This window comes from Lepisosteus platostomus, chromosome 6 (assembly GCF_059453375.1).
Source record: "Lepisosteus platostomus isolate fLepPlt1 chromosome 6, fLepPlt1.hap1, whole genome shotgun sequence".
NCBI classification, from domain to species: Eukaryota; Metazoa; Chordata; class Actinopteri; order Semionotiformes; family Lepisosteidae; genus Lepisosteus; species Lepisosteus platostomus.
The window spans coordinates 51,558,309-51,586,129 of NC_142616.1; the positions used below are offsets into that span (position 1 = coordinate 51,558,309).

Below are 27,821 nucleotides of genomic sequence, written 5' to 3' on the forward strand. Positions count from 1 at the left end.
AGTCAAACAAGTCCTCAGGCACACTGATCATACTGTATGTGCACCCTCAAATGTTTATGAATAAACTTACTTTTTTGTTAGTCATGGATGTTAGTAAGATAGATACCATGCACTAAATTCTATTTCAAAGAATATCCTCATGGAGAACAGAATGCCATGCACGTTTACTTATTTACACTACATCAAGTTAGAGCTCATTAGAATCAAAATAAGGCATACAACACGTACTTCTAAAGGATATTTAAGGCGCATGTGTATACATTTGCTATTCTGTTATTTAACGTTTTGTTAAGCTTAATAAATCTTTGTAAACTGTATTAAATTAATTAATTAATTAATGCAGCCAGCAGCCATATCACCCTGCAACTCACAACTGGCAACCCACTGAAGCTAAGCAGGTGTGAGCCTGGTCAGTACCTGGATGGGAGACCTCCTGGGAAAGACTAAGGTTGCTGCTGGAAGAGGTGTTAGTGGGGCCAGCAGGGGGCGCTCACCCTGTGGTCCATGTGGGTCCTAATGCCCCAGTATAGTGATGGGGACACTATACTGTAAACAGGCGCCGTCCTTCGGATGAGACGTAAAACCGAGGTCCTGACTCTCTGTGGTCATTAAAAATCCCAGGGCGCTTCTCGAAAAGAGTAGGGGTGTACCCCGGTGTCCTGGCCAAATTTCCAATTGGCCCTTACTAATCATGGCCTCCTAATAATCCCCCTCTATGAATTGGCTACATTACTCTGCTCTCCTCCCCACTGATAGCTGATGTGTGGTGAGCGTTCTGGCGCACTATGGCTGCCGTCGCATCATCCAGGTGGATGCTGCACATTGGTGGTGGTGGAGGGGAGTCCCCATTACCTGTAAAGCGCTTTGAGTGGAGTGTCCAGAAAAGCGCTATATAAGTGTAAGCAATTATTAATTATTATTATTATTAAGATTAAAATCTTTTCGTCAATTTTGTTCAACAACAACTCATCCCAGAGAGACTCATAGTTCAGTCAACTGAAAAACATTAGTGCATGTAAATCTCCAAGTCCATAAGTTGTATATAACTTTATCCAAGTTAGAACAACATTACCAGAAATGTCATTTCAAATAAGGGGTCCAATGTTTTGTCTTTGACTCTGTTTTATGATAAATACAGCTTGTTAGATATTTAAATAGTAGGTACATCTTTGGAATGCATTTTCTCCATTACACAAAGCATACAAAAAAATTAAAAGAAAAAGGTTTGGAACCAAGCTCTGATTTTTTAATCTTTCTACACTGGTATTTTTTTTTCCAATGACAACTCAGTCATGACAAATTTGACGGCGATAAAAGTCCGTGTAAACTGTGAGCATTACTGAAAATACAATAAATATTAGCCTGGTTAGCTGAAGTTTTGCCTGCTTTTATCTAAGATTTTGCCTGGAAAGAGGTCAAAGCCAATGGTGTCATTTACTGGAAATATTTTTAAAGGAAATCACTGTTAAATTCCTGTTCTACTATTTTTATCTCAGAAACTACACAGGTGAAAATCGGGTTAGGCCTGGAATGCATAATACATTTAACTAGGACACATACTCAATACCTACAGTACATGTAAGACCCAATACATTCCTTTAAATACATTTAAAAAAATACTTTAAATAAAACATCCAACAAAAGATTAAACATATATTTTATGGACTGGCAAAAGTCCATTCTTTTGTGAAGAACATTCTAACCAAACAAGTTGACTCTCCTATTTGATATTGGATCAGTAAGCTTCTTGTATTACATACAGTACAGTAAGTTACTATAAACACTAGTAGGAGGTACCAGAATACGAGATTCTGAACCCTGATCCACTGCATACATGAATCAATGTTAATCATTGATGTGCGAGACAGAATAACTCCTTTGTTTGGTTTTTTTTTTTGGGGGGGGGGGGGGTTCATTAAGTGACATGTACAAAAATAACTAGAGCTAATAACTAAAAGCACAAAATATATGAAGAGGCCACCAGCAGATTATCTCAAAGTGAACTGTTTGTCAAATAAAAGACATTGATGTTATCATGGCAACAGTTAAGACACAAGTGTTAAAACAGTAGTGTCATACAAATTGCAATACAACCGTTATCTTTAACCTGACTCAGATCAATGAACTTCTTTTTAAATAACATTCCTAATGAAGTCAGCTCTACAGCTCAAACTGTGTCTGTAACCTTGATGAACTTCTTCCTTTAGAATATTCTAATAAAAGATTTCCCAGTATCCATGCACCTGTCACCTGCATACAAATGTTCCAGTTTACCAGACATGTCAATTTTAAAAATCATTCAATTCCTTTGGAAAAAGCTAAGTCTGATCTTTTTGAGACTGACTAGGAAAAAATGCAAAAAGGAATTAGAAGTGAATAATTCAGAGCACAAGGATATGATCATGATATTTAATGAAGGACCTTTACAAAGCCAAAGTTAGGCATGCACAAGCTTCTGGGAAGAAGTGCTTACACAACTACAGTACCTTTCACAAAATAACAAGCAAACCACTTCTCTTTATGCAAAAGAATACATTTATTCTTTCACCATACCTTGTCCTTCAGGAGTTTCTCCAAGGGGATTCACTTCAACCTGAGTTGCATCAACTTTCAGAAACAGATCATACAGCTTCTTAATTTGATCTGCTGCCTGTATTTTTTATGAAGAGGAATAATTACAAAATAATAAAGGCATTCAAAGCAAAAGGAAAAAAAAAATCTCACTACTATATTGACGGGCTTAATACCTTCCTTGTCTTTTAAACAAAATGCTTAATAAAACATGTGACATGGCTTTGTAGTGTTGGCAGATCAGTTATCACTGTTGACACAGTGGAAACATGCCACATATTCAAAGTCTTACTATGTAATGTCTCTGAAATAAATTTAGTTTCAGAATCTCAGACTCCTATGGAAAAAAGTGCTTTGTTCCATGCTGTTGAAAAACAGCATTATAATTAATGTTTACATTATATGTTGAAATTGTAATAGAATAGAAATTTAGTTTAAATGTTAATAATCTAGGTTATTAAATAGTGTATCATAAATTATTAGCAACACAGAAGGAACATTTTCCACTTGCACTGCAGTTGCATTCAATTTCTCATTAAATGTATGCCAGTCAGCATGATTATAAAGTTATCACAACAAAGAAAAAATGATTATAATAAACTTTAAAAACCCTAATGTCAGGGCAGGCTGACCTCTCACAAATAAGATTACTATTTAAATAAAGTGCTAGTGATCGTGTTCACTATACGGCCTTTCTTAATCACAGATGTTAAAGACAAAACTGCTTTGCTTTGTTTATTCCTCTTGAAATTGATAAAGAGTTAATGTAAAGTTCAATGTATTTTAAAGACCATTTGGAGTCTAAAAATGTTTTTTAAAGTCTTCACATAGCAATTTTTCATGAGTCATAATGTCACAGATTTAGTATGGGAAAAGATATAATAGGAAAAATAATAAGTAGCTGTCACACAGAAGAGACAAGGGAAATAACAAGGGATTTTTTCCCCTAAAATGATTAGTAATTTAAAGTCCTACAATGTCATTACTACTTTGTCCTCTTCATTAAAAAGAAATCTATGTGATAACAGAGACAGTTATGCTACCCTCTTTCAGAAATACAAAAAGGAAAAAGCAACAAAGTACATTATTTTAACTGGAGTCAAGATCTGAATCAAACTTTTTTTTCAAATGATCAAGAATAAAGCACACACTGGTAATTAAAGTTTATAAAAGAACTAAAGTTTAAAGGAACTAACCGGCCATTGTGACACATACAGTAGCAAGTAATTTCCTCCGGCTGTGGAAATCCATGTCAAATCAATGAGCAAACATGTTCTGATACAACAGGAGTCTTTCTTAATCTACTTAAGTGCTCTTAACTTATGTGGTCGGCTCCATAAAATAAAAAATATTGAAAAAATGCTTTATTCTCTGAGAAATTAATCATGCACGCCTACATGAGCTATAAATCTATAGATCCATATAGTCTATACATATAATATATAATCTATACAGTTGTCTTATGTTCTTTTATTTTCTGTTTTAACACTTTTATTCAATATCTTGTATTAACGTAAGAGGTTAGTAGGGTTTTTTTGTCATAGGGTAAAATTTGACTATATGTGAATTTAGCTTTATGCACAGCTCAAAATCCCTAGCCCCTGAGTAAATTGCGAGTCGACTCCATTTCTTTATAGTTTTTTTTTTCATTTCATAACATCGAGTTCCTCTTTTTAAAATAATAATACTCATTTAAGTTTCAGCACTAAACAATGGAAATCAGCACTAAAGAATCAGATCAGAAAGATTTTGGTTGAAGCTATAGATGTTTTAAATCAAAGCACATTGTTTTGGGTGAAAAATCTGTGGCTGTGTCCATTACCTGTCGTTCTAAAGGTCCTTTAAATCCCAAATTAGCTGCCATGCGAAGAGCCTGATCATCTCGAACCCCTTCAAAAATATCTATCACTTCCTGTTGAATACGAGAAAAAAAGAAATGGAATACTGAATTAATTGAATACCATTAAAAGAAGTAGACACCCACTTTAAAATCCATACAGATTTAATACAAGCAACATGCCAGTCAAAAACTACAGCCTGCAGGATGGTTTTACAATTGTCAAACTATCTACAGAAATGTTCCTCTTCTGAAGAACATACTGAAAGGGTCACGTAACGATTTTCACTTTTTGATACACTTTGTGTGCAATGTAACAAGTAGGTCTGTATAACAATATAAGTATTTTATTCATATGACCCTACCCAAAGAAAACTGCTGAAATGTGTTTTATAATGTAAAAGCACCTTACCAAAAGAAAAAAACAAGTCCAATTAAGAATCTCCCACTCTTGGGGGAAAAAATACCAAAAGGTGTGTAGCACCTGGTTGCTGCATCATTTCTAGTTTGCAGCAGGAACTGGACATCAGGACTCCCAAACTTCACTTTCACACCCATTCTGATAAACATCAACTTAACTGCTCGACATCCTCACACAAAACTCTACTTGTGCTTGTCCTTTTACCATTACTATTATCGCTTAGCCATGGACATGGGCACATGACTTCTATCTCGTAACATCTAGTAAAACTGCAGTTTTTATTACATTGAGAGGAAAGAAAAGAGTGGTTTGCTTTTGTGTGACATAAGAACAGGTGACCGATGAGAGGCAAGAGAGGAAGTGAAGCAGAGCTTCCAAAAGGGAGCTTGGTTTTATTTGAATAACCCACTTGTGCTCTTTACAAATAAAGTACAGCTTCAGTTTGCTTAACTCCCTGTCTGACTGCTTTTGTGTACTTAGACTCCACCTGTTTTGAAAATACCCCCCGATCACAACAGGAATGAAGCCATCTATTTTTAAATACCATACAGGGATTCATTGTAGCTTAACAATACTTAATTGGCCATTTTTATTTATTTGGCAGAAATCATGGCATTAGAGTGCACTTATTTTTTTCTCTTTGGAAGAACACTTTATGAAGTAGGCTTCATATTTGCTTATTCTGTGAGCATGAAACATTCCACCCTTCATTCCTCCATCTGGCTTTTCTCTGTATTTAACCACTGTATACAAAATATGTTTGATTTTCAAACACATTGTAACATCAGCTTCTACAATTCTTAGACTGGAGATACTCATCGTGGACACACAATGCCCTGGGAACACAAATGTGAAATCGTCTCTACCTCAAATGTGAAATAAATGAAAAGAATAGATTAATTTAACTGGCAAGGCATGTAAAGTATCAGTATTATTCTGCCGACTCATTTTTTCAAACAGGAAAAAGACTGTGTACAGAATTGCCTGTGTAATTCTGCAAACCATACCTTAAAAATCAGCTCAGGGCTGGTAGCTGCCACTTCTTCAATGTCCATACCACCCTGCGGGCTTCCCACCATAACTGGCCCATTGCAGCTTCTGTCCATCAGGATTGCAAAATACGTTTCCCTTGAAATATCCAAGGCTTCTGCCACCATCACCTGCACATTGAAGGACACTGTGAGCTTGCCACAGATTTACAAATTTCTGCAGAATGGTAAAACAGAATATGAAAAGGCCTTGACTAAGCAGCCTGGTAAGTGTACATTACTGTTTCTTGCTCTACAACATATAGATCTATAAAACAGAAAAAAAAACTCATAATGCCTCCCAAAAGAACAATCAATGGAAGTTAAAAGCTAGTGCTTTAGTGTTTTATTTCCTGTGTTGATGGGATCCAGCACATTTTGTTCTTTCTTTTCTGCGCCAGGAGGAGTAAAGCAAGGAGTGCCTAGGAAGAAAAAGGCTGCTGCATGAGAAAATAAAGCTCAAATAAATGCACAACAGCTTGCTTGTTCAAACAAACTCTGACACTAAAACTCCAAATAATAATAATAATGCTTGGTCTTTCAAAGCTCTGCTGGAGAGGTCCCTGCAGTTACTGTGCTAAAATCCCTTTATCTACACAGAATTATGAAGAAAACAATACTGGGAGTTGGAAGATAAACACATAAGAATAATTACATATGAATGCAATCTAGATTGTAAAATAATACTAGACAAAAAGAAAACTGATATTATGGTAAATCTAGAGGGATGTGTCATACCATTGAGATACGAGATAACCCGACTAAAGTTTTATTTTTTTAAAGAAGAACTCCACATTAAGCAAGTAATCAATTAATAATGAATTATTCCAATGAAACTCAAGACACCCAAAAGGTAAAAATCAATCTGCATGTGATCTGTAACAACTACGTATAATGACTAGAGTAGTGATTGCCTGTGACATTAACCAGATCCTACAGCTGCTCTGATATTTCCCCAGGAGACCTTTATTTTAAATGAGAAACTGTGACATTAAGGGGTTTCTTTAAAAAGTTGTGTCAGTTGTGTCATAAGGAAAAGGAATGCAGAGAAAGGGTAATTAAACAATGGAAATGAACAGATTCCTTGATGGGAAGCTCCAGGCCATATTACACAAGGGACAAACTCTGTAAGAGTGCAACTCACGAGGGATTTATTATCTGAAAATCTTTTTTCCCCTATGAACATGGAAATATAAATACTTATTTACATCACTGAAAATCTCAGTGGAAATGCTTGTATACCGATAAAACAATTTGTAGACATGAACATATGCTTTAGCACTGAATAGCAAAAGCACCAAACATGTAATAAACCACACCTCATAAAGACGGCATGTCAACACTCATCAAAACATTGAAACTCTCTTTTTTCAATTTTCAAGAGTGAAAAGGGAATTAAAAATCAAGAAGCCAGTGCCTGTACAATCATTTATGCACATGAAATCCATTATTAAACTGTCATTCATATATAATGCTGCTTGCCTCAAATCCAATGCCCACAATCCCCTCTTTACCGTTTTCACTTTAACACCTTCCTTTGGAGTCTGCTTGGTGGTTAGATTAAAGCCTAGCATCTGATTTGCCAGCTCAGCAACAACTGAAGGGCTGTAGAGACAGAAGGAGTGTTCAGTAAGATAAGCTTTTTATTTCTGTATCAAAATTCCACACCGTAGAAGCCAAAATGTGGTGCTAGTTTACTCGCTTTTGAGAGTCCTTTTCAGTAACATTTTTTGACAATTCAAATGAAAAGCACAACAATGAGCCACAATTCCTTTAACAACAAAATAATGTTAGTTATTGTCTTTCTACCCTATTACGTAAAGATTAAGGATAATTGCTGCAAGCTGCATGTTTACATTCAGATTGACAAAAACAACAGCTTCAGTAATAAAAAAGCAGACCTACAATGTTAGCTCAGAATTCTGTATTTTTGTTAAGTTCTGTTAAGTTCAATACTTTATTGCCATAATAACGAGTTGCAAGGAATTTAGTTTTATGAGCTCCTAGAATTAAAAGACATACCATATAAATATCCTACAAAAGAAAGCACCCACCCAACACATCTTCACATAGCATTCTCAACACACACCAGTAATAAAATAAATAACAGTGAGAGACAGAATAACACTGAGCCGTGCAAAAATTTCAAAATTAAAGTGGAGAGTTTATGCATCTCACAGCCTCAGGGTAGGTGCTGTGTTCACCGTCTTCTGTTAACATGAAGTGAAGTTTTATTGTCAAGGTAATGTCCTTACAAAAAGGCATATCAATAAAATCTCCACTATGCCTGTGTGAACACTGGTAACACAGTTCCATACACTTACCTGGGATTTTAACAATTCTTTTCACCAGAAATATTCATTCCCTTTGGGCAGCTAAATGCTAAACATAGTAAATTAAGCCTCTAGTTTTGCATTATTCTGATAGACTGTGGGAGAAGACATACCATGCTGATATCCAACTCTGTGTAGGGAAGAAAAACTTTCACTATGTTTTTCACTAAACTTTTTTTTCCCAGTTTCACTAAGTTCAGTGCTTTTTCAAAACATTTTTTTAGGATGACATTGATGCATGAGGTGTTATTATGCCATTAATCAAGCTTTGCATTGAATTAGGAACTGTAGCATTTTGCAAATTCTACAGATGAGCTTTTGCTTTCCTTTCCTCCTCTCTCAGCTGCAGCTGAAGCTGAAATGTTGAGTTATACTTTACTTACTCTTTAGTTAAGTGTACACCTCCTTTCAGCCCACTGTTGAATACCCCTTTTCCTCGTCCACCTGCAAGGATTTGGGCCTTTAAAACAATTTCTTTAGCTTCTAAAAGGGAAGGAAAAAAAAGAGAAAATTGAGACAGGTATTTTGAATGAACCCTAATATAAAACTTGGAAATTATTGTTGGTTCAGATGTTTTTTTCCCCAGTAGTAATCCTCCTGTACAAGGTTTTTACTTTGAAAAATATTTTGGTGTTGCAACTAAGGTCGTAAACATGCAAAGGGAAAGACTGTATATTGCCATATAATCATGCATTTCATAACAGACATTTACTAGATGTCCACAAGCCTACCTTGAAATGCATGGATAGATGATATACTTATAAAGGTAGGAAAATAATTATGAAACCGTGATTGTTCAAAAATGTAGCGAGACCTAAAATAGTCATATCTTAATGTACAACAGCACTGGTTGTCAGACAAAGTATCAGGAAGTGCCATACTGCCACAAGGTCTATGTGAGTATAGGCAGTGTTATTATTGTAGAATCTTAAATATGTCATGAAAACTGTAGTTTCTGGGAAATAAAGCACACATGACAACAGCAAAAAAAGTTTAGTAACAATGGGTACTCCTACTGAGAGTTTTCAGCCCAACTTTGCAATTCACTTGCTGCTGTATACAAGACCGAGGGGGTTCACAAAACTGGTAAAATTGGCAATAGTAGTGGCTGAGGATAGGAAGACTACCCAAAGTGATGCCAATTTCCTTGGAGTGAATTCTCAGCTTGACAGGCAGTGACCTAGAAGAGATATGGTGAATAACCTTGCGGCACGTGCAGCTGTTCTTCAAGAACAGAGAGAGACAGACACATTAGTGCAAAATGGTCTCAGTGGGTGTGTAGCTGCTTGGAAGTCTTTACTAAAGACATAGGAAGAAACAAAGGCTGAAGCAAAGGTTTCCACACACCAACTACATCTGCATCTTATACCACGTCAAATAATACCATATTTTGTATTTAATTAAAAAAAGACACATTAATTTATGATGTGCAATTTGCATTACATACCCATTACTGTCTCTGCTTCCAGAGGTATTTTCAATACTGTGATGATAATATATTTGAATTTGCTTTTGATTATTTGTTTTTAGCTTGCTTTTTCTGGTGAGGGTCATGATGCGTTTGATTTCTGATCATTTAAAATAGTGCAGAACATTCTGATCGGAAAGTCAGATTCCTCTTTTTATTACAATGGTGCCAAACTTTACTCTCATCACCGGATCAAACCAAAAAGTTTGGAATAAAACAGAACTTTTTTCGAAATCCATCAGGGGCTGTAAGCAAAAATGGCTGCAGCAAGAAGATGGTTTAAAAATAAAGCTTGTTAAAGCCAAAAATAAAACACATTGGAGGAAAATTAAAATAAGTACAAGCTGGGCACTGAAAACGTCCTCCGGGCATGTACAGCTGAGGCAGGGGAAAGCACAGGAATGACTTAAGAAAAAAGGCAAAGTAAGCTAATGAAAACTATTTTGCAATACAATTTTAGACAAACTGTTCTGCAGCATAAAGAACTGAGTGCAAGGCTCAGCAAGATGACAGCCTGTCAGCTCAACATCCCCATTCAGAGTGCCAGGTGGAGCCGAGGACGCATCATTGAAAGGGGCATGAGAAAAAGCAAACACTTTTACATCAACGTGAAACAACACCTCACACCTTCACCATTCAGGAAAAGGAAGGGGATGAAGATTCAGATGCTCAAGCTTCAGTAGGCAATCAAATGTTGCAATACAAGGGATATCGCATAGGATAAGAATGATATTAAAAAATTCAGATGATCATTTATGCATCATGATCATCATTTACTTAGCAAGAACAACCTACACGAAAATCTTTATTTTAAGGGCAAGCACAAAAGAAACAACAGATATTAATAAAATTAATTGAAAGAAATTAGAACTAGGCAAGCACAGACATGATGGAAACAGACACTGCTACATGACAATGAGGGAATCTTGCTGGTACATATTTAATTGACAGGAATTAACAACTGATCTTGCAATGACTATCTGTGGTCCATGTTAATTTTGTACTGTTTGTACAGTTTTAGCACTTGTGGTCCAATGATTGTTTTTTTTTATTTTCAAGGTAGTGAGTAGAAGAGAGAAGTGTTTTTCTATAAATAATGCTACAGCACAACATATCACACCCTTAACTCAGTTGCCCTACATGAGATGCGGTACTCTAGAGAAATCTATCCTGCAATGTAAAGGAAAAGTTTTATCACTCATACAATTCATAAAACAAAGAAATTAGATTTTCCAGTAACTGGACTGCATTTTTCCAAAGTGATTTTGTTTGACATAGAAAAAAGGGGAGGAAAATGGTCTGTAATTTACTTTTAGAAATAAGATTTAAGAGCCTGGAGGAATTTGTCTATTCCATCTTCTGACAAACTAAAATTAAATCATTTACAATATATCCACAAAAGAAATTTTGTACTTAAAAAACAAAGTGCAGCCTACCTCAAAGAAAGATAAAATGTTAATATTTTCTGCTGGTTGTAGCCAGGAGAGAAAAAATAATCATTTGTTCCAGAGTAGAATAATACAACTCTCTAAGCGATGACATTTGCACATAAGTCTTTTCCCAATGAGAGTAGCTGCTTACTCCCACCTTCTTGAGGATCTTCACAAAATAAGAAAAAATACCCTTACTTTCTAAAATCTATAGCCCATGATTACTCAGTTGTTAAACTGTTTGGAATTCATACAACTGAGTGAAAAATAAGTCCCAATGTGATGTGATGAAACTGGAAACAAGAACGGGAGTTAATGGGATGCCATTAACAGTGTCAACATTTTCACACAGGCACCAGGAAGCTACTGTAGAAGTTCATCTGCTGCAAAAATGCAAGCACAAGCTCAGCCAAAAGGCAGTTTCAGGGACTGTCTTGCACTGCTTGAAATTAAGATTTAAACCCATCAATTATTAACCAATGCACTAGTGTTATAATTCTCATAACAAAGCAGTATTTTCGGAGATTAGTGCAAACCGCAATGCATGGGAAAAGAAGCATTAAATGCAGGTAAAAACATGTTTGCAGTACACTGTCTGGTTTACAAAGGCACTAAAACAAAAAACTACGGAATCTGCAGATGTGGATTGATTCAGTGAAAAACTGTGCTATAGGTATTCCAGTAAAGGGCAGTTTCAGATTGTAGCAGAATAGATGGGACTCTGAATGCTGCCAAACAAAATTTATTTCATCGTGTTAGCCATCAGGAAGATGGCTGAGAGGTCTGAATTTTATCTTCTGAGATGAAAATGATATGAAACAGCACATCCAGAATAGGGAAAAAAAAAAGAAAAGACCTGAAGACAGAAAAGAGCTGACAATTCTGTCACTTACAAATGGCAAAGACTTCAAAAACCATTAAGTGTGTACAGGATCTTATTGTCAGGGCAATACACCAGTGAAACTGTGGGTTTTCTTCTGGAAAGCATTACTGGTCTGGAAGTTCACACTGCAAATTAATTAGAAAATAATTTTAAAAATCATTTTAGCATCACAACCAATTTACAGTTCTACAATATGTAACAGTATTTAACTGTAATTTACTGTAAATGCAAATAAATGTATAGTAAATACTGTAGCACTACATATGTTAAAGTCTTGTAGATGTGCTGAGAGTGAAGACAGTTACTTTATTATTATGCATCAGTATATGTTCAGAATCTAACTATCCAGCTAAGTATTTGAAGCTGGTTTCCTGGAGTGTTTTTAAGAAAAAGCTGGACAAAACTTGGATCAACAAGCTCCTGGCAACCAACCAAAAAAAAAGTCTTCTTTCTCAACCTCTTTCACACAATGAAAGTTTTAAATTATGTGACAACCTAAAACATTAAGCAAAAACACAAGTCTTATATGTAACACTGTACTTCATCACAATTATTAATACAAAATACAAGGGTTTTAGCAAATCATTTTTCTTCCTAACAGAACCATCAAATTAATCTTATTTATGACGGCAACAGTCATTTTAAAGTTTTTACTGAAGCTTCAGGAGTTCATCTGATTACTTTTGCTTTTCATATCAGTTTTAAAAAAAAATCTGAAATAATGTTGCCAGGGGTTACAGATGATGGAGTTCATGTTGTCTGGTATTTAATTAAGAAATAAACCATCACACCGTGGGAGTATATAAAGGAACAAGGTAGGCTCCAAGCAAATCAAGGCAAATACAGGCTATGGGGGAAGGAGATCATTTCCCTTGTGCAAACAGTTCAAAGTCTGTGTGCAGTTTCTAAACAAAGCACATGCATTTGAAATCCATGATCCCTGATATATTGTGTATGTGTATACTAAAGACAAATATATTGACTTCATAATAACATGTTCCTGATAATAAATTAATAATACAGCACACTTTTTGTGCAGATCTTCTGGAGGATCATACCTACGGTTTTCTGTTGTGTTATTGTGAGGCTGCTGACTCAAGAGTTCAAAAAAATCTAATTCATTTCAACACCTGTACAGATCTGACACTTGCACATCCAAAACATAAACAAAATGATTCCTGTCTCACCAATTTTTTTTGCAAGCATGTAAGGAACTTATTACAGGGGGAAATAATTTGCATAAAGATGTCCTTGAAACATAGCAAAGTAAACAAGTCTCATTACGACACATTTAAAGGGACAAAATGACAGACAATCATCAGAAGATTTCCACGTCTGAAACAACAGAAGAGTTCACAATGGACGCAGCCCAATTAGAATAGCCGGGATGGATAACAATTACAGTAACACAGAAATCTTGGATGATGGTAATTTTCTCCCCCAATAATAATAGTGAGAGAGGGATCTTGGCAGAATTTTTTCTCCACCAATAACAGTTATAGGGAGACAGGGATCTAGAATGAAAACATTCTTTTTTCCTCAAGACAAAACATGCTAGAAGTTATTGTTTTCTATGCATTATTTGTACAAAACATTTCTTTTAACCTCTGGGCTTTCTGTTGCCATTTGTAAGCACCCTTTTCTGAAGCTGGTTTCACAACATTTAGAAACAGTTAACTTTTCAAAAAATAGTTATTTCTGTAGTACAAGGACAAGGCAAAGGCCTGCTGCTCATTCCCATTTTGACAAGAGGAAAGATTACCTGCTTCTACAGAGCACGCAGTTCAAAGATGGAAACAAAAACACTGACTGCAGGAGAATGGTATAAAAGCATTATACCAGATACACAGCCTAAACTATTACTGTAGAAATTGACATTTCAGGCTAATATAAATCCAGTCAGGACAGTCATCTAAAAGATGAAACTTGACAAAAATACTCTTCTTAGGAGTACCAAATTACTTCTAACTAAAAAAATTACAAATGTGGGAGTGCAGCGGAAATGAATAATAGAACTACTGCACACCATACCAGGTCTCAGCTGTTAAATAGCAATGTTCTACATTTCTGAAAGCTTGATTTCTTTAAAGGGTGTGTTCTGTATTTAAAATCATGCAGGGATCACTCCAACATTTATTCATAGAGCTAAAAATTGAAGTGATAAAGTGTTTGACGAGCACTTCATAACTTGGCAAAGAGACCCCAAATGAATGAAATGCCTTGGAATGGAGCAGGGTTGATGTCTTTCATGAAATAGCTTGCTGTGAACTCATATCCAACAGAATTGAGAAGTGCATATTACTATGCAGCCTTTTTTAAAGTAACTAATTTGCTAGCAAAACGAAACATAATTAAAAGTATGAAATAGGCCCCTGCACTCCAGGTTTCAAACATTTCTGCAATGCATACGATGAGGACATGCTGACAAAAATCTAACGGAGCATACAAACATTTTTGAGCATTTCCATTTCCTCGCATACATCATCAAGCAATGCAATTATAAGACAGTTTCATTCCTTATTTGACTCAGGGAGAAGGCTTAGTTTGTGGTTATACTCATAACAGGCTAGACAGTCTGATCGGCACTTTATTTTAAACCTGTAACTGAGGAGAAAACTGTGAAGCCAGGCTTATGTCCGTTCTTTCAATAACATATGCTGTAAAGTATGGAAATATCTTTAGGATTTAGAGAAATAAGAATAAAGTAAAAAAAAGAAACAAGTCCTATGATTACAATTAATAACTGCTTAACACTCCAGCATTCCAGCAGTGTTACTGCTTCTGTTATAATACAATATTAAATGTTCAGATTGAGTACAAAAGGTAATAGCACATTTTATAAATTTAATTGCACATTTACAAATTGTCTTAAGTTTCATAGGAACAGTAAAACTGATGATAATTGATGGATAAATACAAATTCCAGACAAAAATCACATATACAATGTATATAACACACAAGCTAATAAATAACCATGTTAATTGTTATTACCTTTTAACCAAAACAACTACAGCATGTTCTTTATCAAATCTGGATTAGGGATGTAATTTATTCTGAAAAACATACACTGAATATTAAATAGATTAAAATGCTTTTCAAAATAAACTGCATTTTAATTCATCGATGGATTCTAGGACTGTTACACTTGACTAAAATAACAGAAAAAAAACAAATAATAAAGTATAATGTCAACATAAAACCTAAAACAGATTACCAAACTATAGCATATTTTAATATGTATTACAGAATATAATAATTGAAGAACAAATCCAAAAGCAGTTGAAACTAAGGCAAGAAAAAACAACACAGACTGCAAAGCAGTCATGAAGATGACAAAGAACCTGGAGAATTAGATTTCTTTTAAAGCAAAGCAATATAGTTTCATTTAACCAAATAACAGAAAATGAAGCTCTTTCGGTGAAATTAGTTATAGGTACAGAGCAGATCTCCTGATCACAATCAGTGTTACTTGTTAAAAAAATCAAGACAAAGAGCCTGCATGGTAAAGCACGAGGAACACAGTAAAGACAGGTGATGAATGTGTTCAACCTGCAGGCTGTATCTTTCATAAGGGTGCACTGTAAGTCATTTTTTCCCCAAAGTTAAGGTTTCTGACAAGTGGCAAAGAATACCCAACAGCTGTTGATTTATAACCCATCCCCAGGAAAGATGCATCTCATAGGACACTGAACCACAGGACAACTGCCCCCAGCACCCCATCTCTTAAGTTAATGCTTTCCGCTGGTAACCTCCACAGTCATTTCATGGGGTTTCTATTAGTGACAAGTACTACAAGCAAAGACAACGACAGAGGAAAACCTTCTTAACAGAAATGCCAATTTTGTACATGCAGATAATTACATGCAATTCAGCTTTAGTCAAAAAAGCTTAATAATTCAATTAGGTAACCCCCAGTTTTATCATCACTTTAGAACATTCTAAATATAAATTAGTCCAGCCTACTGTACTGTCTGTGCTACACACCTGAGGGCTGCCAACCTTGTTTTATTGACAGCTAACCTATAGTTCCAAACAATTAATTCCCTTAATTCTATTCTTTGGCAATGTAAGTTTAGAGCTTAGTATAGCTGCACCTTGTTTAGATGCAGTTACAGTGTAAAATGGTATTAATATATTAACTAATTCCATTTGTTTATATCATTCTACATTCTGTATTTCTACATAGCTGCTACGGGATACTTTGTTTTATATGCGAGTTGCCTGTATAAAAGCACCACCAAATAAACTGTACAGGTCTCACTAAGTTTGGAAAAAAGTAAAAGAGTAGCTTGTGGTATGGAATGCTAATTTGCCAATCTCATGCCCAGGTGGGAATGTAGAACATATCATTGTAACCTGTGAGGCGCACTTATGTAGCAGGATGTCTGAGTATAAAGGCACCTTGCCAAATTTTACAGCAATTTGTTTCCCAATTGTAGACAATTATAGCTTAAATTTTCCAACAAAGGTTCAGGTAGCCACTGTGGCTTGTGTAGGAACCTCATTTTGCCATACTGTATATTAACTGTTATCACTGTGCACTACCTAATTTTGAATGCTGTCTGAACAGTCCTTGGTCAGGAGAAATTTTTGTAGCATGTCACTTTTCACCAAGCTGTTGGTGTGGTGACCCATACATACAGAAAGATTATCACAGGACCCTGGGAGCTGCAAATCAGAAGAAGCTCAGGTTGTACTGGAAATCTGCCAAGTTGGAAGTCAATTGTTGCTACAGTTCTGAAACTGTCTCTGCTACTTGGGAATCTATAATAATAATCATCATCAAAAAGAAAAAAAATATAATTTAAACTATTTTAAAAAAAGAAAGGCAAAATAAAGAGCCACAACGTACTCAAGTGCGGCATTATAATTTGAGGTAGTCCTGTTCATAGGGTATTTGGCTTTGTTTCGTATCTGTACAAAACAAGCAGAGCATTTTGGTGCTAGTGCTCTACAAATACATTCACTGCTTTAAAATTCTGATGACTCCGTTTGCTCTATTTGCAGCCCTACAAGTTGTGTGTCTTGCCCATGAGTTGGTTTGTCTGAGAGTCCACAACCCTTTTATCAACAGCAACACACTCCATAATCTGACAGCGAACATCAGAAACTTGATTTCTGTTAATGCAAGGCACCCTTCATCACTGAAAAAGGCTGCAGCTTCTAAGAGTTATCAGAAGCAGACTTGTCTACAAGGACTGTGGCAAAACCACATTTTATATTTTATTCGTGTTACAAAAACCGCATGTTCGATTAAAACAGCCACCGAAAGACACAAATGTAATGACAGCTCTGAAAATAATATTGCCTGGAACAACTGCAATTCAGAAATCTATGTTTGTTTATGTGTCATTTTACAAATATTATTCCTACAATTAAGCAATGATAACAAGGACAGATCTGTGGATGATCCCCACTGCAGCATACCCAACCATAACCTCTGCAAATGCAAGAATATTTCATACAATTTCAGTTAACGCTCAGTTATATGTAACAGGCATGTGATTTACAGAAAAAAAGGGCTTGTGCCTGTAGAACCTGAAGTTAATTCTAAATTTAGGGAGAAAGACATCTCTTGTACACAACATTTCAAGAACTGATAGAGAAGGATAACCGTGTAAAAAAATAGCCATTGTTCCATGTGCAGAAAAATCCTTGTGGCTGTAATGCACGTGCAAGGATAATTTCTAAACACTTACTCGTGGTAAAATTAGAAAGTGACAGGATCTGCGCTCAGATTCAAAAACCTTCCTGAAAACTACCTGAGGATGCACTGTGTATGTGCGTCTTCTTGGATGTTCTCTGGCAAATGCTAATTTTAATAAATTACAGCTCATTTCAAACCTGCACTGTGACTTCTTGCATCTTCTACATTCTCTCCTCTTTTTGGAGACCTCTAATAGCAGTCCCCAGATCCAGGGGGTCAATCCGGCAACATTACAATAAAGGAACAATTAATAGATTTATTCCATGCTGAAAAAAAGAAGAGAGAAAACACAACGTTTCGGCCGTGGAGCCTTCTTCAGGTGTGGCTGAAGAAACATTACAATAATTCGCATCGCAGTATTCACTTGGTCGCAAGGAAAATAATTAAAAAACATTACATTGTGAATAACTGCATGGAAGACTGTCATGACCCATTAAACCTGTCGGCAAGTTAGATGGGTCGAATGGCCTTCTCTCATTTGTAACTGCTCTTATGTTCTAAAAACAAAGACGGCAAACAGGTTTGAGCCTAGTTTGGTGAAAGCACAGAGAAATAATATGTCATAGTACCATCTGTTCGAGTGGGTCATGAGGTACAAAGAAGGGCAGAATTTTAATCTGGAAAAAAACAGACACAAAGAGAAGGAAATGTGCAATGAGAATGGCATAATAACATCTGAAAACAGAATGAAACAGAAATGAACAGAACCCACTCCCCTAACAGAAAGAAACTGAGCATGTGACTGCTCCCTTGTTCCCTGGGACTGACTCCAGGTAGGTGTTAGGCTTGAGGAGCAGCTCAAGGGGCTGATGACAGCCTTGTCTCCTGTTACTTCAAACTAGTGAGGCCAAGGAAAGATCTCACTTTAATGTGATGCTTTCTGTACATTATTTTTGAAAGCTAACACAACGGATTTTGTTCTGGTAGGATAAATATACAGTAAATATTTAAATTCTACCAGAAAAAACAACAAAAAAATCAATCTTATTAATGATGCTGTTCTTCATTTTACAATACAAAATAATGGTTGATAAGTAGCCCAGGCCGACAGTGTCATATCTAGAAGGGGGACTTATCAAATCCTCCTGTCACTTGTGATCTGACAGGTGATTCCTTGTTATGAATGTACAGCTGACTCGAGAAACAATCCACGGTAATGATTTCTCAGGAGAGAGAGTCTCACTGTGACTCTGTTCTGGAATAATTTTAAACCACACTTAGACCTCTCATTTTTAAGATATATTCTTACTCCCTGGTTGTCATGCTATTAATTATTAAACACAGCCACGAATAAAAAAGAATGGCATTTTTATTGTTCGGGACTAATTAACGAGTAAAAATTACAATACCTAAAAAGGCCACTGTGCATTTATAAAATCAATGCACAAAACAGCATCAAAAACTCATACTATGTTAAACTCAAGACCTCCCCTTCTCAGTGAAAAGCTTTTGAACAGCTTGATTAAAGAAAAAAACATCATATTGATGGGAATGACAGTTATCCTGTAGGACTCTGGAAATGTAGGATAATTGGAAATGTACACTGCATGTATTGAACAAAATAGTAAGAGTAAGAATAGAACATTACAAAATAATAAACTGCAAACAATAAAGAAGACTTATAATTGATACTTTTTTAAACTGACTTATAAAACCAGTCTCTCATATTATCAACTGTGAATGCAGATTTTATCACAGTAGAAGGCATGAAAGGCAATATGGAGAGGAAACTCAAGCTTTAACTTCTTTTGAAAGCTCAGCCATGACGGTTTTCTTATCTAATCCATTTTTAAGATGTAAGAGATAAAATGCATGTCTAGCTTTTACAAATTTAAACAAAATATTACATATACTGTAGATTCTTATCATGAAGAATAACATACTGAACACCCTAGTACTGGAAGTGCCATAATTAACAGCTTTTGCAAGTAAATAAGACTAGCAGAAAGATATTAAAAAGTATTTTATAGTACAGGATAAAACACTATAATGGCCAACAGCCTCCTCCTGTATTAATGTCAGTAGGCATTAGTGTGCATTACTGCACTTAAATCAAATGCTAAGGTGTATTGCAAAACACACACCTACTCATGCAATTTTATATCTGCTTAAGTTAAAGTGTCATTGGAGCTTTCACTGGAATGTATAATGCAAAATACCTTTCATTGTGATTCTTGTGTCACATAAACAGTCATTCAATGATTACAGAGTAAGTAACATATCAAGCAATGAGCCCAGAGTAAAATAGAGATAAACTGCTGTTTATCTTCTCCTAAGAACAGTCAAATGAAAAACCCATGTGACTATCAGGCAGGGCTGTCCAGCTGTCTTAACCTGAAGAGGTACTGTCTGCACATACTGTATACTGACGGGAAAATATATAATGGAACCATGAGACATGTCTATAATACAGAAAATGTGACTTGCATAAACCAATACAAAGCTATATTTGATCAGAGGGAATGGTTTTACAGATGATCTGTTGCTCTGTAATTTGCTTGCCAGCATCCAGCTACCTTTGAAAAGATCTCTTCTCTTTAAAAAGGTTACTTGAGAAATTGTAAGGAACCTTTCCCATCAGTGCAATGATAACTGCAGTGTAACATTGCTTATTTAGGGAAGTATGAGCATTACCCAGATTGTAATGTTAAACATTTTAAGAAAATAATTTCCATAGTAAAACATTGAAATGTGTGCTGCATCCTACAAATACAGAGCCCCAGAACAATTAGTCTGTAAATACACTTTGACGGAGAAAGAAATATGGCTCTATTTTCTGTGCATTTCTCTTCCAAGATAAGACTCCACAAAATGTCATTTTAATGTGTTGTAAAAATTGAAAGAAAGCGAGTGTTTATGGCACATTCTCAGTGAAATAAATAAGGTCAGCATACAGATTGTACATTCCTCAAGTGCTGTGAAGAAGAATGAGACTCTGAAAGTATGTGTCCATCAGGTTCTGCACAGTATACTTTTATTATCTAATGTCAGTACGATAGCCAGGAATGCTCTATGGTACAATAGCCTAACATATTTCATATACACGTTTCTGTTTTAGCAATTTTCAAAATGTAACAGCCCTACATATGGGCGATAGTAAACTGTTTCATGAAACTATACTATACTTCAGATGGAATAGCAGTTTTCACATTTAAGTTAACTGTACTTGATTTCTTAAAAGACAAAAATCAGTAATATGAATGTCGATTTTATCCTATTTAACACAATTGACATTATACAGGCAAAATATGAAACATAATATATATTATAGTTAGCATATAAATTATATATTTTACATTAATAATGAAAGTTGTACACAGTAGTCAGTACCCTTATATAGACAGTATGTATGTAGCTGTTACAGATAATGAAATGTCCTACTTATTATATGTACACACCTTTATTATACAATATGAAAAATTAAAATCTTTTGTCAATTTAATATTTTAAAAATCTATTGCTTAACATTTTTGTACTATAAAAAACAAATGATGGCATGAGCTGGAATTAGGTATAAATTGATTTATGGTTACTGGCTAGCTATGATTTCTAAATAATTTATAAGTTCCAGGTGTCAGGAGGAGGCCTAGCCAAGGCAAAAGGCAAGAGGTTATTGCACAGTGCCGAAGACCCCATAAAATTAAATTTAATTGAAGCATTTTAGAACTGCAGGTTGCTCTTAAAATTCAATCAATCGAGAAGCAAGCTATAACCCTTATTTCATCAGCCTTAACCCAGGTTACAATTAAACTTTATTAAAACACATGAAATGTAATTTTATTATCCAGACCTGAAATCCACTCTGCTTTTGTCCCACACCGCCCTTGAAGAGCACAGGAATGTCAGGAGAAGACATGCCTTGACTAGCAAAACACAGCACTTCTCAAAGCAATACATATCAAAACAATAAGTGACTTTTCGTTTTCTGCTCTGCAAATGAGTACGGAAATCTAGTTGGTTTTCTGAATCTAACCAGAATCATATCTTCATTGGCAGGGATGACAAGTTAGGAACAACAGCATTCAAATATCACCTGCAGCTCCTAGAAACCTCAGTACCTCTTGTTAAGAGTAGTCAGGATGTTAAACTACCACAATGGGTTAAGTTGCATTAATACCTAAAAAGTACGACTGGTTCTGACTAATTGCTGCATCTAAAACAGCATCTATTGCTATACAGAACAGTACTGAAACAGTATTAATTGCACGTGTGGCACACATAGAACATACAGGAAATATTAAAACACTGTCTGTAGAAACGCTGAAAAAAACTGTTTTCATTTCAAATAATTGCATCACCATGATCATGTGATGCGAGATGGTCATGGTCATGTACGAGAGTTATGAGAAAAATGTTTACTTACAGGAAAGTTAAATGTAATTTTGCTTTGTTTAAATAGGTATGTGGATTAGATATCCCTTATTGTACTGTAAGTGCATAACTTGTTAGGTAAAAAAGAACAGACTTAGACCACGATCAGCAAAGAAATGAGCATTAACAAGCAGAGAATTGATCCGATTCGGACTTTTAGAAGACACTTTCTCATTACAGCTGATCATTACTGGAAAAAATATGTAGATTAAAGGAAAAGGCAGGAAACCTCATCTCGCAATTACCTTGATCTTCACAGGTTCCTTTGTGTTTTAAGAGATAACTGGCAATTTAAACATTAAAAGCACAAATTTGGAAATAAAAAAAACCCAAGAAACTTTTAATGGCAAATCATGTAGAATGGCAACTGGATGTTATGTGCCTATCAGATTAGAATGATGCTATTGTATCACAAATTTTAAAAACCACAGGGATGCAACAGGAATTTCATAAAAGACATTCAATTTATACGTGCTCTATCAAAGAGCCTTACATATAACATGAAAGACTCATTCAAAATTTATTCTGAGATCCTTATTCCTTAAATCTATTCAATGTTTTCTATTCAGTGAAAACATGGTAGTAAAATTATGAGCTTTTTTCTTTGATACTTGTTTAGCACAGAAGCCTATTTAATATTAATGCAAGTTGGAGCTTTTCATCACCTAGTTGGATGTTTCCTGTTGCTCAGTAACCACCTCTGATTTTTTAATAACATTTAATTTGTTTAAATTATAGATTCCCTATTTAAGCTATAATAGACATTCTGAGCCTAGAAGTATACGCAGCACATACAGTGCTTCTTCCTTTAAAAGTAAAATTAAAAAAATACAAAATTAAAATACTGTTGTGTTCTTTCTGATATCCTTGACTCCTTCCATTTTCCTGGTTTGCAATTAAATTAAAACACTTTTCTAAGGTGTAGAGCAGTCCATTTTGTTGTCAAAACATATTTGACAAAGAATGGTTCTTTGTGTAGAATGAACAATTATGCGAGTCTTTTCTCAACAGTCAGTGGAAACATAAAAAAGATTTAACTTAACAAGAGCCAAGAGAGCCAGGGAGCATAAAGTCAGTCTTCAAGGGCACAGAATGGTCAGATGCTGTCTGTCTGAACCAGAAAGTAGAAGCCACTAGATATGACCTATATTCTATGTTCTGCATTTTCTGAAGAGTAAGAAGTTCAAACCTTACATTTTGTAGAATTCTAAAGCTCTGGGACAACAATGAAAAATTTCAGCAGGGATATTAAACACTGACCTGCATAAGAGGGGGATGGCTTTTTTTATTCAGTCTAATCTGACCATGGACTTAAAGGATTTTGTGTAGCTACTGGAAGCACAAAGATACTAGAATAATTTTAACACGCTGATTCTATTTTTTTTTTTGTTATATAGCCATATCCTGTTAATTATGTATATACAACAGAGACTTGAGATGTAAACATTTCTCAAGTTGGTTTTTTCTACCTTCAAAAGGGTCTCAGGAGAGCAAGCATTGCTCCAGATGACAGAAGGCACTGTTAAGAGTTGTCATTGAGGTACACTGACCTCAGAGGCCTGAATCTGACCTCTTACAGATTACAACTACTTGTCCTCTGCATCCCCTTGGAAACCTATGAACAAAAATCGATACACAGAAAAGAGGATATTCCCAGCATCCTGGCTTCAGTGGCAAGACGGAGCAGAGGTGCAGCAGCCAAGGATGGGTTTGGTGAACTTGCTTTGAAGACTTAGATCGACTTGATCAGAAATAAGAGGAACAAAAAAATAAGTCTATGAGGCAAGTCAATTTCAAATTATTAGTTATAACACAGCAAGTCTTCAACCGTTTTAGATGACAGAAGGCCATCGGTTCACTAAAGATTTGAAGAAATGCTTGAAAATATGTGAAAATCATATGAAATCATTTAAAAAAACACTTCTCTTCTTCTTTTACCTTACTTGGAGTCATCTATAGGCTATGAAAATTATTCTTAAGCATACATGCATACCATTTGGCAGGCAGACAATAAGAAAAATACATTCTGCTACAAAATTCTCCTGTCTATGGCAGAAATTCACTTTTAGAAACTAAAATAAAGCAGGTACTTATGTCTAGTGAAACCACAGACACCCTTTTCTCAACTGGCCTATAGCTAAAACAAGTTGAATATGGAGTGCTTAACACACCACAGGTCAACAACTTCAGTACAGCATGACCTCCAATATTACAGCAATTCAGAGAGTGAGCTCATGAGACACCTCATGAGGAATACCGAGTACCTCCAGGCCAGAGTCAGCCCTGAGGTGTGTAGGCGTACATTGTTATATAGTCATGGTACAGGTCAGCCTTGTAACCTTATTTGTCTTACCGATGGGAAAGCAAGTACTGTATTCACATCTTCATGTTCTAAAAGAATCGATGAAAAAATACTTTCATAGACTGTAATATGAGACCGGACGACCATCAGTGAATGTGGCGGGGTGCCTGCATCAGTATACATATTTCATGGTAAACGATATTTAAAACTCTAAGGAATGTGCTGCGTTTTCGAATTCACCACTGAACATCCATGTTTGTTTTCTGCCGTGTGAATAGAACAGAGAAAAGGTGAGCCTGAATCAATGCTGTTGATGTTCTTTTGAGTGGCATTCCACTTCAAACACCAGCCCTGTTCTCAAGTGGGTAGATCAAAGAGTCCTCTGTGAAGCTGGAAGTGAATGAATAACTGCGGTCTGGGAGGGTCACAGTGGAACATCCTGGTTTGGTTGATCTCTTTCTGGTACTGACTGGATATAAAACTTTGGGAGTTATTCATATAAGTAATTGAGGAAGACACAGTATTTCCCCTTTTTGATCTTTAATAATGCACATAAGCCAGGCATTGTATATGTATGGAATGTATTTGGCACTAAGTTAGAAGAAGTGTAAAACTAGGTTTATTCTCAACTATCAAATACTAAGGCAGAACCTGTGCTTTAGAAAGATTAATTGTAATAGACAATCCCTTAAAAGGATTTTTTTACCAACATGTGCTGTTAAAACATGGATCTGAAAGGAGGAAAAATTATGAATGTGATACTTTGCTGTATAGTGATATTTATTCATTGGCATGGGTGAAATACAGCTGCCATTATGTGCAAGCAACACTAAATAGCTGAATAACACTAAACGCTTCAGAGGTGAAGTGACAAATTGCTTAAACAACTGAACTAAGGGTGAACTTTAAGTTGGACTTCTATGCAAGCCCAGTAGAATTTAGCTTTAAGCAGTGATGGCACCTCCAAAGAGCACCACACTGGGCACTGGCTTGGAAATTCTAATCCAGAGTGACAGACAGGCCCACCAACATCATTTATGTCAATATCCTTATTATTCTTCGAGGTTTCACACCCTAGTATTACTTGGCATAGCTTCTGAAGTAATTGCTACACTACTGTCAAAGCTCAGACATTAAAGCATAAATGGGTGGAAACCATAGCAAAAAAGAACAAAATAAATTATGGACCAAGGAAATACTGCACCAAGGAGGACCAAAACAACCAAGGAGACATTGTGTATGGTATTAAGATGACATAAGAAAGGCTGTAGGAACACACTGATGAGATTAGCCAGACAGAAGTCTGTGGAAGAATGCTAGCAAGGTTTTCATCCAGCAGTGTACTGACAAAGGAATGATGATGATGTTATGCTCTGTATGGTCTCTAGTGCACAGTCATGCATTTGTTCCAAGTAAATGCAAACAATGGGAAGACATAAGAATTCAGCTTCAAGAACAATGGATGCTTTGTGACCCAGATGCAAAAAATAGGCAATTTTGCTTTAATTTGCAAACTGGATTATCAAAAGATATCATTTTGTGATGTTTGCTCAGAACTACGATCAATTCAATTCTGACAAATTAATACAACAGAGGAGCTGGAAAACGTGTTTGCATGTACAGGACTGCACGAAAAAAACAAATGCTAGAACAAATACATCATGAATAAAAATAAGATTTTATAACAAATTTACAACTTTATGCAATATAAAGTATCTATAATAAAAGAGCTACTTTAGAGTGAACATTACAAAAATAATAGCATAATTCCTAGTGCCTTAACAAGCCACTGAAATGTTAGCTAAGCAGCAAATCTCTTATTGTGAATTAAGGTAATGTATAACATATTATATCAATATTGCACAGCTGTCAAGTATCCGAAATTAGATTTTGATTTGTGAGGTTCCTGAATGCAGCTCGTATTCTTTGAAATGTATTTACAGAAATAATTTGAAAGACATCTCAGTTGTTTTACAATATACACACAAATCAGTACTGCAATTACAGTCCTTTATGACCCATAAACTGCAAGAATTTCATATTAGAGGGCCTTTACTTTTTTTCTTTTTCCAGACTCTATTACACATTAAATAACCTTGTATTTCTTTGTTTCTCTTACTGGAGAGATTGAGGAAAAAAATAATTCATCTGAGTTTAAGACATGTAGCAAACCATGAGTAATGAAGATTTTTTTTATTTAGAAACATCACTGCTATATTCAAACCATGTGATTATTACTATAGCCCGCAGTATACTGGTGTCTAATGTCCTAAAATACCTGTATATGGAAAGTTCGAGCCTATTCCTAAAAATTATCTGTTGGTGGTTCAGCACATAACACTGACCTATACTGTATCCATGTTAAACTTTACTGAAACTGGCAAAAATTTCTCACAAGTTACATAAATTCTCAGCATGGTAGGAAAAGGGGATTCTCCAAAACACCTGGCAAAATAAAAACACATTTTGGACAGTCCAGAAGGGGCTGAAGGTTTGAAACCAAGCTGGGACAGGTGTGGTTGACAGGACACCAGCCCCCTATTTTATTCTGGATCGGTGCCCATCATTTTGAGCTGTGTCTGTCCTCCGATTGACATCAAAGCTCTGCTGTTTGATCTAGATAAAACCAGAGTAGAACAAAATACAAGATAAAAAGGACAGTACTAGAAATGTAAACTTTAGCAGTTTGCATTGCAGTTGCTGCTGATCGTGACTGCAGACTTAAAAGGGAAACAAACTGAAGACTAAAAAACTAAGAAAAAGGAAAAGTCACTTTCGCTCCCCTACAGTTATCATATATTAATTCAGATCATGGTTGAGAGTATTTAAAGGTCAGGTGCCTAAAGTATAACTACTGTAAAGCTACTTTAGTTAGGTTACCTCCATTGTAAAGCACTAACAGAACAACAGAAATAAGACAGGCAAAATAAAAAGGAAAAGTCACAAGGCAACGGTATCTCATAATTTCTTAAATTCACATACAAATTAAGCCCTGCTTGTCTTTTTTGTAAAGCTGTTTGTTCTGTACTGTTAGGTCAGTATAACAGGGAGCCAGATTATAAGATAACTGTTGGTGTACAGTATGAAAACTGAGCATCAGTTAGTTGATCATGGAACAAGTAAATTGGTTGATGCTGCACCATAGGTCTGTAGCGTTTTCTTTGAATATATTTCAGGGTAGCTGTATAACAGGGTAGCTGTCCTGACAAATAGAAAAAAATTTAGAAATTTAAGATCTGTTGAAATAAAAAGCACAATATAAATACAAGGAATAAACATTATTATTATGTATATGTCATGCTCCAAAGAAGGAATATGATTCTTTTTATTCTTCTTTAGAAAGGCTTTTATTTAACTGGTTCTGTCTGTCCCTTTATAATCCTATTGCATTCCAACCCTTGCTGTAATAGTGTTAATTCTACTGTCTCCTTTCTTTGTGTTTTTTTCCTTTTTTCTTACTGTGAAGCAC

The 27,821-nt window shown here is 35.5% G+C and overlaps 1 protein-coding gene across 1 annotated transcript in view; it reads right to left on the reverse strand.

The window, feature by feature from the left end:
• Nucleotides 1-27,821, reverse strand: part of suclg2 (succinate-CoA ligase GDP-forming subunit beta) — a 116,583-nt gene that overhangs the window by 55,836 nt on the left and 32,926 nt on the right. Inside the window, exons 3-7 of the mRNA XM_088636278.1 lie at nt 8,574-8,673; nt 7,372-7,462; nt 5,837-5,989; nt 4,394-4,483; nt 2,554-2,650 (exon numbers count right to left, since the gene is read on the reverse strand). Of these exons, the coding sequence (XP_088492404.1) occupies nt 2,554-2,650; nt 4,394-4,483; nt 5,837-5,989; nt 7,372-7,462; nt 8,574-8,673 (531 nt within the window). The remainder of the gene's footprint in view (nt 1-2,553; nt 2,651-4,393; nt 4,484-5,836; nt 5,990-7,371; nt 7,463-8,573; nt 8,674-27,821) is intronic.